This window comes from Chiloscyllium plagiosum, chromosome 3 (assembly GCF_004010195.1).
Source record: "Chiloscyllium plagiosum isolate BGI_BamShark_2017 chromosome 3, ASM401019v2, whole genome shotgun sequence".
Classification (NCBI taxonomy): domain Eukaryota; kingdom Metazoa; phylum Chordata; class Chondrichthyes; order Orectolobiformes; family Hemiscylliidae; genus Chiloscyllium; species Chiloscyllium plagiosum.
This window is the reverse complement of record NC_057712.1, coordinates 24251683-24269720: the sequence shown is the minus strand read 5'-3', so window position 1 is coordinate 24269720 and position 18038 is coordinate 24251683. Positions and strand designations below refer to the sequence as shown.

The 18038-nt window shown below is 39.2% G+C and overlaps 1 protein-coding gene across 1 annotated transcript in view; it reads left to right on the top strand.

The window, feature by feature from the left end:
- sntg2 (syntrophin, gamma 2) overlaps window positions 1-18038 on the top strand; it is a 943711-nt gene that overhangs the window by 866615 nt on the left and 59058 nt on the right. Inside the window, exon 11 of the mRNA XM_043678774.1 lies at window positions 16620-16749. Within this exon, the coding sequence (XP_043534709.1) occupies window positions 16620-16749 (130 nt within the window). The remainder of the gene's footprint in view (window positions 1-16619; window positions 16750-18038) is intronic.

The following is an 18038-nucleotide window of genomic DNA, read 5'->3' as shown; positions in this document are numbered from 1 at the left end:
CACCAGGCAATCTGGCTTTGGTGATGTTAGTTTAATTAATTTGCTGATAGGACAAAAGGTGACATACCTTTCTTCATATTCAAATACACCCAAGAAAATAAGTAGAATTGTAATACAGAGTCCTTTCTAAACAACTGCACCTCTAACCATGTTCTCTCATACCTATACTCTCCTATCAACTTAGATAATGTATTCAGAATATGGAGTGGGGCTTGTGATCTTCTGACTGAGAGAGATGAGAATTTAACAACTGGTGGTGAATGCTATGAATAGCAACTGTTTTAAATCTGTTTCACACATTTACTATGCAGAGTTTTAGATCAGTTACTATTTATGGCATTCTTCAGACTTGTGGGATTAGCAGGCAGTTTTTTTTTGGTTTGAATAAAGGACTGGTTGAGTTCACTAGACAAAAGCCTGTTATTAATGGCAGTGATTCTACATGGGGACCATTCATTAATGGAGTCCTATAGGAATAAATGTCAAGGCAGTTACTCTTCATCATCACTTTCAGTGATGTGGATGAAGGCATCAAGGGAACTCTCTGCAAGTTCACGGGTCGATAGAAAAATATATGCTGCTGTTAAAACTCTGTGCAAGGAAAATGAATTTCAAGCATTATTTCCTTAGCATGATCTAAGGAAATGGGTCTGTATCCAACTGATGTATTTTATGGAAGTAAAAGTCATAGTACATTCTTAGATAAAGACAGGTATTCCCTGCAGAGTTACTTACCTTCGGCTGCTGAATGGAAAAAAAAGACCTGGGGCTGTAGCTCACGAACCATAAAGGTCTATGACAAATGGTGTCAGGTTGTTTTGAAAGCCAAAACAGTGACAGAATTTATCCTTGCAAGAACTTAATCAGGCATTATGGCCAATTTTCATCTTTTCACCTTTTAGAGTGTAATAAAAGAATCTGGAAAGGCCAATTATATTAATAATTAGCCTACAAATGCTTGATTACCTGAATAGTTGTTGAAAGTTGAATAAAAATTAAAGGCGATTAAATGTTTGCAACGAAGTTTGGGAAGGTTGCTGTGCTCTTATAAGATTATGACTGAATCGGACTCTAATCCACAATTTGGAGGTGCCAGTGTTGAACAATCAAACAACACCAGGTTATAATCCAACAGGTGTATTTGGAAGCACTAGCTTTCAGATCGCTGCTCCTTCATCAGGTGGTTGATTAACCACCTGATGATGGAGCAGCGCTCCAAAAGCAATGCTTCCAAATGAACATGTTGGACTATAACCTGGTGTTGTTTGATTTTTGACTTGATCCATGGAGATTGATGACATGTTGTCCACAAACCAGATATGGCATGATATGGTCTATAATTATCATACTGTCATACTTACATTAGCAAGAATGAGACCGTAGGTCAAATAGTACTGAAGAATTCAATGGACCTTTATTACAAATCCTGCTATTTACATGGTACACTATAATCACAGACTCTTGTGTGTCAGGGCTCAAGCTAAGAATGTGAATGCACTATTGCACACTTTCCTTAGAGTACTATGCTACAGGGGAATGCAGATCAGTAAGATGGAGACTCTGAGTTTCATATCATTAGATTATATACTATGACATACAGATCATACATCACGAGCATGTCCCCCAAATGTATATTGCACATATGCTGTGAAATCGTATGCAGCAATTGTCTGTTTAAGCTGGAAAGGTTAATATTGTGAAAGCAGAGAGCGAAGAAGGTTCTGAGGCACAACTTTTCATGGAGAACCACTAACTGGTGAATCAAATTGCCTTTGTGTGCATTGAATACCAATCTGCTGTAAGTGTTCGGAAATTCAAGCTGTGATCAATGGAACAACACATAACAAGGTGAGTATTTGTGGATGTCCCTCTGTCACTGTGCTTCCCAGATGTCTTATTCCCTCTTTTTTATTTGGCCTACTTCATTGTGGTTGGAGCACATGAGGGTGCTGGGGAATGGAGGGTGAAGGAGTATTGAAAATACACAGTTGCACTGTGCCTGTGTAAAAGAAGTTCAAATGGCAAGCTGGTAATTTTTGTCTCTGATAGCAGACAACATTTTGTTAAGTACCTCTAAGGAATAAAACCTACTGCTTTGATCATACCTGCTTTGTCCCTGGTACCATAAATCCTAGCATGTGGAGAAAATCAAATGAAGAAAACTGGAATCAATTGATGTACAGAACCCATTCTTCAGGGATCATAAAGAAGTCTGCAGTGCAGTGAAGCCGATTGGTGTTGATTATTGAAACTGAAAACATTACAAATGTAAGCTGACATTTCCTGGATTTTGGTTGAAATCCACAGAGAACTTTTGCAGATTTACCTTGGAATTTCTGACTGTGTCAGGTTGATAGAGTTTCCATTGTGTGCTACACATAATGATATTGTGACCTTTTCTCTGGAAATGAGTTTCTGATTTTGCTACATGTAAAAGTGATGTGAGTCTCTCAATGCAGTACTGTGCCCAACAGTGCACAGATCAGGGAATTGAAATAGGAGTTCAGTGACCCAGTTTATCACTGGAGATTTAAAGTCAATGAAGACCAAGCATACTTATTCCATGTACCTTGTTTAGTGATCTACCCTACCAAGGTGCAAGATTTCACTTTTTATCTAAAAGTATGCAGAGAAAATTGTGTTGGAGTCTCGTCACAACCCTCAGAAGGTGGAATGAGTTTAGAATCAGTGAGACGGGCCAATTGCACACCATCCATCAGATAGAATTCTTCTTTTGATCCACCGAGTCAGGTTTTTGTTGTATACTTATACTGTATTCTATTTTATTGATATCTTCAGACATTCTACTGTCATACAGAAATAGGATTTAAACTACCATAATGTTAACAGTGTCCTATTTGACTTCTGAAAGTGACATTGGAATTTTTGCATTTTACCCAAAACAGGAAACCTGAAAGATCTGAATATTTTGCGATGTACCTGTCCAGCATAACTTGACAATGCTACACAATATTAAAACCACAAATGAAGGAAGGTCACCAACGTGATCTCAGGTACATGTATCTTTCAGGAATTGCACATTATTTCCTCAAGATTGTTTTCAGTAAAGCTTGCCAAATATAATTAGTTAATAGTCACATACAGTCCATTGCAACAGCACCAAAGTAGCCCTATGTACTTGCACTCCTTTCCTCCTGAGCAAACAGGAACACTCATGCCAATCTGAGGAGAACTGCAAAAATGCACCAATTCTGTCAAGAAATAACACAAAGAATTATGGCAACCCCTGAAGTTTGAATACTTTTCTTAAGGTAAGGTGATTTTTGATGTCACATTTTAATATTCTTGGCACGGTTCTGTGGACAGATCAATTATAGTTAAAAACAACATGAAACAATTTCATGGAAAATTATTTCCAAAATTGTTTTCTTTTTGCATGAGAAGTCACTTCTTCTGATCCTGCACTTTACATATTTTTTACCTTCTGGCAATATTAATTTGCATTATCAGTTTATCCCTCTGTTACTTTTCTTCTTGTCTGCTCACCTAACCCCAAAACTTTTCAAACACTACAAACAATATCTGAAGCTTAATTTATACAGACATTTCATTATAGAGTCAAAGACATAAAAAACACAGAAAAAGGCCCTTCAGCCCACGAGGTCTGCATCAGTCATGAACAACCACCTGACTGTTCTAATTCCATTTCCCAGAACTTGGCCCATGGCCCAGGTATCATAAGTGTACATGGAAATTCTTAAATGTTATGAGGGTTTCTGCTTCTACCACCTGAACAAGCAGTGAGTTCCAGACTCCCATCACACTCTGGCTGAACAAAATACACATCTCTTTACTTAAACTCTTCACTCTCAAATTCGATAATCAATACAAATATATCTTCCCCAAACTGTTTTGAGTCATTCTGTCTTTCTTTCTCCCACCTTCTTTTCCTGAAAGTGTTGATTTAGTTTAGGGGAAGGCTTCCCAGTTGCTCTGTTTGCGATATACAACAATACCTTTCTATGTGCCAAGGACATTTAATGACCTCTTTTAGCCCTCCTAATTCCTCTAAGCTCATCTACTTTACTTGTTATACTCTTGCATTAAAGTTGCACTTCAGACTATCAGTCCTACCGTGTTCATTAACCTGGCCCTGCCTGTTCTTCCTATTTGTTTACTTGACTTAACCTGCACCTTTTCCTGAATCACTCCATGTGTTGACCTAGACCAGACTGGTAGAAACCCTTCCAAGTCACATTAGCAAACCTCCCTGAAAGGAGATTGGTGCCCCTCTAGTTTGTCCTCCTTGGACAGGTTCTTCCTGCCTTGGAAGATAGCTCAATGATTCAGATGTCTGAAGCCCACCCTTGTACTTTAGCTACATATTCAATTCTGTTGTCTTCATATTTCTGCCCTCAATAGCACACGGGACAGGGAATAATCTCATGATTACAACCCTAGAGGTCCTGTTTTTTTAATATTCTATCCAGGTCCCCCAAATTCTCTTTGCAGGACCTCTTCTCTCTTCCTGTCGTTAGCACCAATGTGTACCAGGACCTCTGGCTGCTCACCCTCCCTTTCAAAATGTTCTGTGCCTGCTCTGAGACATCCTTGACGTTGGCACTAGGGAGGTACCACACTATCCTGGAGTTTCACCCACAGCCATAGATATGCCAATCTGTGTCCTGACTGTCGAATCCTTTATCATTGCTGCTCACTTATACTTTGACCCTTGCTGCTTTTCTTTTTAATTTCAAATATATACTTTATTCATAAGAAATCTTTCAATACATACATAGTCACTAGAGCAGTTTGATGCTGTACCATCTTTTCATATAGAGAACTAACAAGACCCAAGGCATTTGGGTCACATGCATGTGAGGCCCCAGGAAGATCCAATAATTGAACGGACCTCTATTTAACTTTGGCAGGAAGATCTTAGATGGTGCTCTTTCCGCACTGTGCTTTGGTGGCAACTGCCTGAAGCTTTAGTCCATCCCTCAGCACGTAGATCTTGAAAGGTGCTAGTCTGCAATACTAGGTCAAAGTCAACGCCTTGTTCTGGAAAGCCAAAACGTTTTGGGCAGCCAAAAGAGCATCTTTCTCTGAGCTATGGTCCCCCCGGCACAGTTGATGTTTGTCTTGGTGTGTGTCCAGGGGAATTTTTTTTAATTTCAAAAATATACTTTATTCATAAAATAATTTGATGGTCTGTACAATTGGTCATGCCATACATATGTAAACATGTACATACAGAGATCAAAACTTATCATTTTTGTACAGGTCTGTACATTTTTTGATCATATGCCCATATAATTAGCTGAGGCATCAGCAGAGCCCAAATGACTGCATGGGTCCCCTGTTCTTCGTTAGGCAGGCAGACTTTACACAGTGGTCTTTCCCCACCGCGCCTTGGCGGCAGCTGCCCCAAGCTTCAGCGCATCCCTCAACACGTAGTCCTGGACCATGGAATGTGCCAGTCTGCAACACTCAGTCGGGGTCAACTCCTTCAGCTGGAAGATCAGCAGGTTTCGGACCACCCAGAGAGTGTCCAGGGGAATAGCCCGTACAGCACAGGGTTCTGTGTCATGGAGCTATTCAGGATGAACCTCCAACCTCTTTAACTGTTCTTTGACAATGGGTCCTCCCTTCTCAGTCATGGTCAGCAAGCTGACTTCTGCCAGAATCCTCCTCAGTATCTTCTGACTACCACTTTTGTATGATTCCCTCTATCCTGAAAGTTCATAAGAAAACTAAACCACCTACACAGATCTTTCCCAATAAAATATTTCTGGAAACCTGAGAAACTTCCAATTTTAATATCCTGGTAACCTCAAACTCTGAAAGCTGAATGGTTATTTCTGAACTGTTAGAAGCTGAACTTTGCATGAAAGACCAGTTTAACTGAATTTTCATCTCAATGAATTGAAGGTGCCGGTGTTGGACTGGGGTGGACAAAGTTAAAAATCACACAACACAATGTGTCTAAAACGTTTATTTGGAAGCACTAGCTTTCGGAGCGCTGCTCCTTCATCAGATGGTTGTGGAGGTTCAGATCATGCTCACAGAATTTATAACCAAATGAGTCCAGTGTTATGGAGATGTGATACAGTAAGCCATCTTAGATTAAAACTTTCATCTTTTATAATGGGATATGCTGGTTTCTATTCTTTGATATGTAAATCCCAGAACTTCTTTTAAATTGCATTCTCAAGTTAACTCAGCTTTTTAAACCATAGGTGTGAAGTCTGTCTGTGTCCCAATGCTCGACAGCAGTCAACATTTTGATTTCATCAACAGGAATCTCGGAACCGTGAGGAGTCATTTTCTGTTATCTTTTGAATTTGGACCACTAGCCCTCAGTGTTTATTTCCCCTCCCCCACTCCCCTTTTAACTTGTTATTTTGAAACCATGTCAAATCTGCAGAGCTGCAATCATTTGCTTGCATTGTGATTAGGTTTAAAGGGATATAGCTTAATTCAGGAATAGAGCTTAGTTGTGACCATTTTGTCCACATGCTCAAAGAATAGGCTTTGTTGAACTATAACTGAAGAAGCTGTATCTAGCAACCTTTGGACCTAAGATAGTGCTGTCAGGAGTGACTTGTACACTTTTCATTTGAGTACCTGTGAAAGTAAAGCTAATTCTAAGTCATTTTAAGTTTATTAAAGAAATCTGATGAAAGCCTCTTTCGTTCTGATGGTAGTAATAAAGGAAAACAATTTGATCATTTTGGTAATTGAATCAAAGCATTAACATTGGTATTACTCATAGAGAGGTGGAATCTGATTTACAGCTTGTTCCTCCTATCAGACTCAAAACATTGGCTGCTTTCTGCCTTCATAGGTAACCTTACTAGATTCTTCCTTTTTTGGGGGTTCCATGATGTGTCTGCAATTCTCAATCCACCAGTTCCCCCTTGACCAGTTTTTCCATGACTGGCATCTCTTTGAAGGGTAAGATAAAACAAAGAGCAGATGCTGGAAATCTGAAATAAGAGCTGAAATTACCAGAGAAAGTGGAAGTTCTGAAGGGTCATTGGATTCAAAACATTAACTTTGCTTTCTGTGCACAAATGCTGCCAGCCCTGCTGAGCTTTCTCAGCAATTTCTATTTTTCTGTCTCTTAGAAGAGTCTGGTAATAACTTGGTTTTCCTTGAGCTGTTTATTATTTCTTTCAACTAGTTGGATGATCAAAGCATGTGAAGGCGTAAAGCTGAGAACTATTGATTGTAAATTATGTATACATTCTCAACTCTCTCTTATGCTCTTTGTGTGGCAGAATTGCTTTTGGCGTACCTTTAATCTTGAGAGTTATGCCTCATGCAGCATCTAATTTTATCCTTGTAGTTGTAACTTTTTTTTTCAGCCATGGAAGTTGGTCTGTCAATCTGATGAAACAGTGTCATTCATCCACATATATCAAGCTTAAAAATAATGTCCATTGAAATAAACAAATACTGTGAAATTCAAGCTAGTTAGATCACCAGTTTCTCCTGGGAGTACATTGGGTATTCATTTCTAATGTTGGCAGTTCCACTACGTTAATATCTTTGCAAGAGTAGACATTTGGCTTCGGCTGCTCTTAAACAGGGTCACACTTCTGAACATTCTCCAGAAATGACAATTTATTTGACAGATGCAGCATTCTTATGACATGGCTGGACACTGCTTGTGAGGCATTTATGTTCCACTCCACTGACACTGATTCTTTATTTCTACTGTTTGATACACTTCTTGTGTTGGCTTGTCACTTGAGCCCTTTGAGTATTTCTACCTTAATAAAGTGGATGGAATCTGTTGATTCCCCTGTGGTAAGATTGTCCATCTCCTCTCAGGATTAATCTGAGAGCCTTCCTGGCAGTTGCTTCCAGCACAACTTGAATAGATTTCCCCAAAATCAAGACATTTTTGGGGCTACATTTAGCTCTGCAAATAATAACGCTCTTTCAAATTCTTTGTGTTAAAGATCAAAAACTGTTTGGTATGGCAATGCTGGTTGTTGTTTCTTCTTTGAACACTTTTAGTTCTATTGAATTGCAGTACTCTGAAGCTGCTTTGCTTACTAAAGGTTTGCATGTCGTTGTGAAGTCAAATTGAAAGTTTCTCTCTTACTGCAGACAAACTGAAAGTTGCTCATATGAATGAATGAAAAATGAATGAGTGTTCACCTTTCATAGCCCATTCTTTATCACGATATCCCTAAAGACAGCTTCGTTCAGGCGGCCATAATAAATTCTTCCTGCTCGAACCAAGATTGTAATTATGAATTTCCTGGCCTTATTGCAGCCTCAAAAGGCTTCCACTATCTTTTCTCTGTTGGACTCTGCTTTAACTTTTAAATTGTTCTTTTTGTCACTTTAACGCTGCTTTGTGACATTTCCAGTGCTTTGGCCCTGATATAAACTCCTGTGACCCTTCATTTCCTCGCTGTAGCTTTGCCTCGTGATGTCCACTCCCTATGGCATAACATTCGCACTGTAAATGCTTTTCATTTCTAGCCTTATCAGCTGTTTTCTTTCTGAGTCAATAAACTTGAAAGTTTTTCCCTTTGCCCAACAGTATTTTTTGAGCCAGTGTTCCGATATAATTATTTGCCAGCCAAATCTTTATGTGGGTATGTTCTTACAGATCCTTGCTTCCCAATGGACTCTGTAACTGTCAAGAGAGACTAGTCTGTAAGCTAGCCCATCTTGCTTCTTTTATGCTGCTCATCAACTCTAAAGTAAAGGCTTCAGCTTGGAGTGCTGTTTCCCTCTTGTTGGTCTTTTCATGAGTTCCTGTTGACTGCTTATTTGTTCAAAAGTGCACAGCTGCTGTCAATGTGAATAATTCTTAAAGTTATTAAAGCTGTGAACTCACTTGGTCTTCTGGAACTTTTCTCTCCTGGGTCCAATGAATCGTTTCATCATTGTAACTTGCACTTTTCAGAAATGATCCTGACCAATAATCACCATGTGGTATTACTTTCTAGGTGCATTTGTTGCCTCAAATCTTCTATTTTGAGTTGAAGAACCCAATTGATTTACAATGGTGGAGGATCAACCACTATTGAAACTTAACAAGAGGACTTTGTGTCTCAACAAGTTGTGGATTACATCATAATAGCAATAAGAAAAAGTTGCACTGATTTGTTAGACATTACAACTTAAACTTTGAGGATGTCTGTGGGTAGAGATCTGCACTACTCAAGAACTCAAAATATTCTGTCTTATTCCCTCTCATCCATAAGATCATAAAAAACAGGAGTAGGCCATTCGGCCCATCAAGTTTTTCCTACTAGTTAACATGGTCATTTTTACCCACTCATCTCCATGAGCCTGTACACGACTGGTAATCAGACATCTATCAAAAACTACCTTTTAGCGTAATCAAAGATTGAACCTACACAGCCCTCTGTGATTGAAAATGTAAAAGATACACAAGCCTCTGCGTAAAAAAAATTTCTCCTTATCTCCTCATCCTGAGGAAAATGAGGCATTCTCCTCATTTTTAAAATTATATCCCCTGACTCGAGACTTCCCATCCTGCCTGCATCTATCCTGTCTCTCCCTTTCAGTATTTTATAAGTTTCAATGAGATCATCTCTCATTCTTTTGAAACTCTAGAGAACACAGACCACATTTGCCCAATCTCTCTTTGCAAGACCGTTCTGTCAGCCCAAGAACACATTTGGTGAACCGTTATGACACTCTCTCGATGGAAATAATACCTTTCCAGAGATGAGGAGACCAAAATTGCACAGAATACTCCAAATACCGTCTAACCAAGCTCATATACTGCTGAAGCAAAACTTCACTCAAATCCCTGCGCTAATAAAGGCTAACATTGTATTAACCTTCCTAATAGCTTGCTGCATGTGAACCATCAGTGACTTATCAACAAAGACACTTAGGTCTTTTTGTATGTGTAACCAATCCAGTATCTTGCCATTTAAGAAGTACTCTGCACATCTATTTCTCCTACCAAAGTAGATAGCCTCACTTTTTCTACATTATAATACATCCATTCACATTCTAGCCCTTTCAGTGAGACTATCCAAATCTTTTTAAATTTGCTTTATATCATCCTCACAACACTCATTTCCACCCAGTTTTGTATAATCCATACATTTGGAAATATTATATCTGGTCCACACCTCCATGACTCCAATCTCAGCCTGCCAACATTACTATTTATGTCTATTTTCTATCAATAGACATAACTAAGTCAATAATTAATCCATGCCAGTACATTACCACTATCCTGGATGTAGGTTTGCTTGCTGATCTGGAAGGTTCACTTTCAGAAGTTTCATCACCATACTAGGTAACATCTTCAGTGAGCCTCTGAATGAAACACTGGTGGTGTAGCCCATTTTCTATTTATATGTTTGAGTTTCCTAGGGTTGGTGATGTCATTTCCAGTGGTGACATCATTTCCAGTGATGATGTCGCTTCCTGTTCTTTTTCCCAGGAGGTGGTAAATGGGATCCAAGTCAATGTGTTTGTTGACAAAGTTCCGGTTGTAATGCCAAGCTTCTAGGAATTCTTGTGCATGTCTCTGTTTGGTTTGTCCTAGGATAGATGTGTTGTTCCAGTCGAAGTGGTGTCCTTCCTCATCCTTTTGTAAGGATATTAGTGAGAGTGGGTCATGTCATTTTGTGGCTAATTGGTGTTCATGTATCCTGGTGGAAAGTTTTGAGACCGTTTGTCCAATGTAATGTTGTTACAGTCCTTGCATGTTTTTTTTTAAATGACATTAGTTTTGCTTGTTGTCTGTATCAGGTCTTTCAAGTTCATTAGCTGCTGTTTTAGTGTGTTTGTGGGCTACCATGATGCCAAGTGGTCTGAGTAGTCTGGTAGTCATTTCCGAGATGTCTTTGATGTGGGGGAGAGTGGCTAGGGTTTGGATGTGGCTGGATGTGTTTTGTCTGCTTGTTTGGGTTTGTTGCTCAGTTTACAAAATAAATTAAAGGAAATCTTCAAGACCATCAGTAACACTCTTACTGGCATAACATTCACTGAAAAGGAGGAAAACAACAACAAACTGCCATTCCTAGATGTTGCAGTAGAGCAAACAGCCAATGGGGAACTTTAAACCAGCATCTACAGGAAAACAACACATACGGACCATATATTGAACTAAAGAAGCAATCATCCCAACATCTACAAACAAAGCTGTATTAGGACATTATTTCAATGAACCAACACACACTGCAGCACAGAGGAACTGTGCAGATTAGAGGAAATTCACCTATAGTGTATTCCAAAAGAATGGGTACCCAATGAACACAGTCCGCTGATTTCTCAGCAACAAACGCAAACAGAAAGACAAAACACGTCCAGAAACCCAAGCCACTCACCCCTACATCAAAGACATCTTGGAAATGACTACGAGACTACTCAGACCACTTGGCATCATGGTAGCCCACAAACCCACCTACATACTAAAACAGCAGCTAATGAACTTGAAGGACCCGATACAGACAACAAGCAAAACTAATGTAATTTACAAAATACCTTGCAAGAACTGTAACAAACACCACATTGGACAAATGGGCAGAAAACTAGCTACCAGGATACATGAACATTAACTAGCCACAAAACGACTTGACCCATCTTCACTGGTATCATTAAATATGGATGAGGAAGGACACCACTTCAACTGGGACAACACAACCATCCTAGGACAAGCCAAACAGAGACACACACAAGAATTCCTAGAAGCATGGCATTCCAACCGGAACTCTGTCAACAAACACATTGACTTGGATCCCATTTACCACCCCCGAAGAAAAAGAACCGTAAATGAATCACCACTGGAAATGATGTCACCACAGGAAATGACATAACCAACCCTAGGAAACTCAAACATATAAATAGAAAATGAGCTACATCACCAGTGTTTCATTTGGAGGCTCACTGAAGATATTACCTAGTATGGTGACGAAACTTCTGAAAGTGCACCTTCCAGATCAGCAAACAAACCAACATCCAGAACCTCAACTTCAGCTATATATCTTCTCAAAACTCACTATTACCCCTAACCACTGTGCTTTAACTTCTTGAATCAGTCTCATGTGGAAGACTTAATCGAAAGACTTCTGAAAATCCATTGGCTCTCCTTTATCAGTTTTGTTCATAACATCTTAAATCTTCAACAAGTTTGTCAGACATCATTTTCCCAATCAGATCATTATGAAGCAGGTTGCTATACATTCCACCCTTTATATTAGATTTGAGTATTGTCACTCCTACTGTTGTAAAGCAAGCAGGTCAGTAATTCCCAATTTTCTCTCTTGCTCCCTTTTAAATATGGAATAACATTTATTATGTTCCATTCAAGCCAGTGTGACGTTATTAGATTGGTGGAGCTTAATGTTGTGCTTCACATTAATTCTTTAGAATCATTACCTTATACAGCATGGTATCTTGGTTTCTGGAGCATGATTTGCATCAGCCCATCTGCTCCTAATGAGAAATCAATGAAAACCTGGAGAGTGCTCAAAAGCAAGCAAACAGAATTCCAGCACTAAACACAAGATGTTAAAAAAACCTAACAAATTTTGCATCCTGACCCAATTGTAATCCACAGATGAATATCATGGTCTGAGCAGGGCTTGGTGGATCTGGGTGGGATGCTCTTCAGAGGATGAGTGCAGACATCAGGGTTGAATGACATCTATCGGCACTGATGAGTGCAGACATCAGGGTTGAATGACATCTATCGGCACTGTAGGGATTCTATGATTCTACCTTGCTGGTCAGTGTATGGTTGTGGCCTGTACAATTCAACTTCAACAAATTCCTCTACAGATGTTGTAAGGCTGTTGACAGTTGCTCTAGAGAGTACATCTGCTATCGTTTGTAGCTTCCCTGTACATATTTGTTCTCACAAGTAAACATACAGCAGGCACAGCTCCCCTGCATCTGTAGATGCTTCCTTGCTAATTCATTATTGTCTAACAGGGATGCCAATAGTATCCCTAAAGGGGGTAATTTGAAAACCACACAGAGACTCATGTGACTGAGAGAACCACCTTTCCTATAATCGCTTTGTGTATCTTCCTGTCTGGCGATGCAATGCCCTAGAAATATATTTCACTGGTTTATGATTCTCTTTTGTTTTTTTCTGAAATAGAACTGCTGCTAATAACTGAAGCTTCTACAGGTTTGATAGTTGGAAAAGATAGATTGTGGTAGGTTAGAACATCTGTAAATGCCAGCATATGCTTGACCTTTTGGAAAATATCTTCCTTACCCTTGTATCTTCCTAACTAATCGCCTCAGCCGTCTCTTGGGAAATCCTTTCAAGTCATGAAACTATTTTAAACTGGGAAAATCCTTAACAGTTTTCACCTTCTGTGGGTCAGGCCTTATCTCAGCTTTGTCACCAATATGTCACAAGAAGCCAATAGATTCCTTGGAAAATTCATACTTTTTGTGTACCCTTCATCCTCTGAGGTTTTAAAACTAAAGGCACCGTCCAGTTTTGCAACTCAATGATCCTCAGAATCAACATGTCATCCACACAGGCAGCTTATTGAAACAAATAAAATGTAGGCACAAGTCTAACACTGACTCTGGTGCGCCCAGTGTCAAATCATAGACTCATGACTCCTAGTTCAATCAAATGATGTGCAACTTTCATTTGCTGTGAAACCGTGGTTAGAAACTGCTTATGGCATCACTTGGGCACTTTATAAACTTTATATTGCTGTCAGCTGTGGTTTCAGTGTACTGCTGTTACTTTTGAATCTGAAGATTGTAAGTTCAAATTGTAGATTAGCGATATAAGCACAAAATCCCAGCTGTCAGCCTAGGGAAATCGTGAGGGAATTCTGCACCGCTGGACTGTGTTAAACTGAAGTCCTGTCAGCGATCCCAAATGACTGTAAAGGAACAGTACCATGATTAGAAGAAGTGTGTGCATGTTTTCCCAAGTGTCCTAGATGATATTTTTGTTCAAATAACAGAACTAAAATTGCTTATCTGGATGCAATAACATTGTATTTTTTGGGGCGTCAGTGTGTGCAAATTGGCTGCTTAATTTCCAATATTACAATATTAGAGTCATAGAGTCACAGAAACAGACCCTTTGGTCCAAACCATCTATGCTGACCAGATATCATCTAGTCCCATTTGCCAGGACTTGGCCAATATCCCTCTAAACCCTTCCTATTCAGATACCCATCCAGATGCTTTTTAAATACTGTAATTGTACTAACCTCCACCACTTCCTCTAGCAGCTCATTCCATACACACTCCACCCTCTGTGTGAAAAAGCTGCCCCTTGGGTCCTTTTAAATCTTACCTCCCTCACCTTAAACTTATGCCCTCTAGCTTTGTACTCTCCCACCCCAGAGAAAAGATCTTGTCTATTTCCCTATCCATGCCCCTCATGATTTTATAAACCTCCATATAGCACCGTTTCAAAACACTTGATATCCTGTTGAGTGTTTTGGATGCTGGAATAGGGAAATAAATGCAGCCACCCATTTTCTCGAGAGCCCTGCGTACATCTTTGAGCAGACCCCAGTTCTGTTATGCTGAATGTGTGTTACACTAGTCACAGTATACTAGAACCCACAATACCCTGGTTGCTTAGTATAACTGCAATTCAAGGAGAACTTCCTTTACAATATAGAAAGAAACAAAATTGAATTTCAGAAAGACTTTTCATTGTTATGTAGGAAATTGTTAACTCTCAAATGGGAGTTTAATGGGATGTTCAAGCTGATCCCTCAGGAATTGCAGACCAAGGAAAAGTCTATTTAAAACCCATCAGAAACTGGCACCCAGAGACAACTCAACAGCTTTGAGACTTGGAAGATCTTGATAACCAGAGACCACCTGACTTGCACTTAGACATGTTGCAAAGCAAGTGGTTTGGGAAGGAAGGAAGGCTGGGACAGAATGGGCACAAAATGTATTTGTGGGGCCCACAGGAGCACCCCAACTTCCACACTCGTACATCAGTGGGCTTTGGTTTCTGTAAGGTGTTGAGGGCTGCCAACTTTATAGGCCTATCCATTTCTTTGTAAAAGGTTTTGTTGAAAAGATTTGCTTATCAGCTATTTTTAGATAAACATACAATGAATGACATTCATTTGGGAAATCATGTGATATCTCCATGAATGCATCCAAACAAAGTTGTCACTGCTCCCCTACTTTCACTAGGCTGTTATGGTAACATTGGACACAATTGTAATAAGAGGATCTGGTCTGTTTTGAAGATATGGCTCTCTCCTGAGTTGCTGGTGTTTGCTCAACTGTTCTGGGAATAGATGAGCAACATGGAATGTGTGTTTAGTGTGAAAAGTGATGGCTTATTCATTTTATGACCTCTTTTAACTTTTGTGATAAATCTGTTAATTTGGGATCAAGTCTTATGATAGACTGATGATATGCTATTGTTAGTTATGTTGGTTAACCTCGCTAATTGTTTTCATGAATGCATATCTGAGTGATAATTAGAGTTAATTAGAAGTTTTATAATGAAGTTAATAATTTGTTCTGACATTGTTTGTGCATTTTTTAAAAATATTTTGGTTGTAAAAATTTCAATTAACTAGCCAGTTTGATTTTATTTACGATAGAGAAACTTCTCTCATAAAGTTTTGGACAATAATTCGGATGAGATGCTTAGTATGACATTGAGATATTTCACCATTTATTGAGAATTCATTTCTCAAATAATGACAGGTTTGGCGCAAAAGTTGGATTCAGTGAGAAGTGGATGCTTATGTGTTTGCCTTTGACAATACAAACTCAGTCAAGTGCTCAACTGTGCTACAGGATTTATCACATTCTAATCAAAGGTTGTGATTTTGACATTTTAGATTTATTAAATAAAGTAGGCCTGAAGAATCTTCTTAAACTTGGGGAAAAAAATCTGATGAGTTCATTATTTTACATTTGAAAATTAAGTACAGTAACTAAATTAATTGTATTCAGTTCTCTGAGACAGAGGTTTTGGATTTTGAACCTTTTTCCAGACACTTGCGCAGATGATGGACACTTGTTGGAGGTTCTGTCACAGATGGATAAACAATGCTACACTATGTCTTTAAAAAGGACAGAGGAGTTCCTCTAGTGTCGTGGCCTATACCTAGTCATTTATTTAATTGCTGTTTGTGAGAATTACTGTGTAAGAGTTAATTACCATGTGGACTAGGAGAAAGTGAGGAATACAGATGCTGGAGATCAGAGTCAAAAAGTGTGTTGCTGGAAAAGCACAGTAGATCAGATAGCATCAGAGGAGCAGGCGAATCAACGATTCTAGCATGGACCCTTGAAACAAAAAGCTCATTCCTGATGAATGGCTTACACCTGAAATGTCAATTCTCTGGCTCTTTGGATGCTGCCTGAACTCCTGTGATTTTCCAGCACCACACTTTTGACTCCTAATGACCATGTGTCCCACTTTACAGCAGTGACTGAACTATAACAAGTGTCTTTAACAGCTATAAAGCACTTTGGGTTATTTTTGCCATTTTTTAAATGAGAAGGTAATCAAATATTAATAGTTATGTTTTCCCGTTCCATGACAAATAATGTGAGAATTTATGCTTTTGCATTTCAGATGTAGGTTCACCTTTTGCTCCTGTGAAAGAAGCTATCTGATTTTTTTGACTGTTTTGATGAATGCTCTCAAAACGTTTGTCTTGCTTTAGGCCTAACACATTTGAGATTGTTGCACTGGATGGAGTGAGCACTGGAATTTTACAATTCTACACTGCCCAAGAGAGTGCTGACTGGGTGCGGGCAATATCAACCAATATTAATGATTTGACCCTGCAAAATGTAAGTCTCTTGGCTGAAAGAAGTAGACAGCTTTACTGTAAATAATAATATAAATGTATGATCTCAGATATACAATATATTTAAGCTCTTCTTGCTCGGACAAACTAGAGTAAAGCTTGCTTCTGGAAATCTAGATACACATTTTGACCTAATCCTAGAACTGTAATTAAAGAGAAAGAAATGTATTTTATACCAGTGGTGTTGATTTAGGAAGACTAATCATCTGCATTTCCAGTTTAACTTTGTCAAAAATCTATTTTAGAATTGATCCGTTGCAAGGGACAATCAAAAAATTTGGTCTTTTGTAAAAGAATTGACACACTGAGAATAAATATAAAATAAATTGCATGAACAAGATAAGTTTTCAAAAACATTGAAGAAAATTGCAAGTGGTGAAGAAGCTGAAGAAAGGACTTCCTCAAGGTCGCCACTTCTTTGCCATACACCCAGTGCATTGTATCTCAAAACTTTTTGCTCTTACTTATTCTCCACTTTCATCACACATTCTAATTATTCACTTAAAAAGACATATAATCATTAATGTGCCCTTTATTTTCCTCCAGTTTTTCTTCCATTTTTGCTACTGATTCGCTTTTTGACATTTTCTTCAATTGAGCTTTCTGTAATCTTGAATGGAAAAGAAATTGTGCAGGATAGATGCCCACTGACAATGAATATATATACCAAGGATTTAAAGTAGTTTAAATAAAGCTACAAGAAAGGTGGACAAACCAGTCTTGAATTCTATTGCCTGGGTAGCATTCAGACTGATGGATGCTTGTCTAGTAAATCTGTTGCATCTAATACATGATGGGCCTAGTTGATCAGATGAGTCTCTGGACAGCCTGGTGGCTCTGTTCAGTTTGGTGTTTCTATTTGGCTTTGTGGATTTAGAAGATCTTGTCTGATTTGGCTTAAGAGTTTCCAGTTTCAAGACCACTACTTCCACACTTACGCTGCCTTTCCAGACTATCCGTAACCTCATCACCTCAGGGGATCCCCCATCCACCACCTCCAACCTCATAGTCCCACAACCCCGCACTGCCCATTTCTAACTACTGCCCAAAATCCACAAACCTGACTGCCCCGGCTGACCCATTGTCTCAGCCTGCTCCTGCCCCACCGAACTCATCTCTGCATACCTCGACGCGGTCCTGTCCCCCTTAGTCCAAGAACTCCCCACCTACATTCGGGACACCACCCACGCCCTCCTCCACCTCCATGATTTTCGTTTCCCCGGTCCCCAACGCCTTATTTTCACCATGGACATCCAGACCCTGTACACCCCC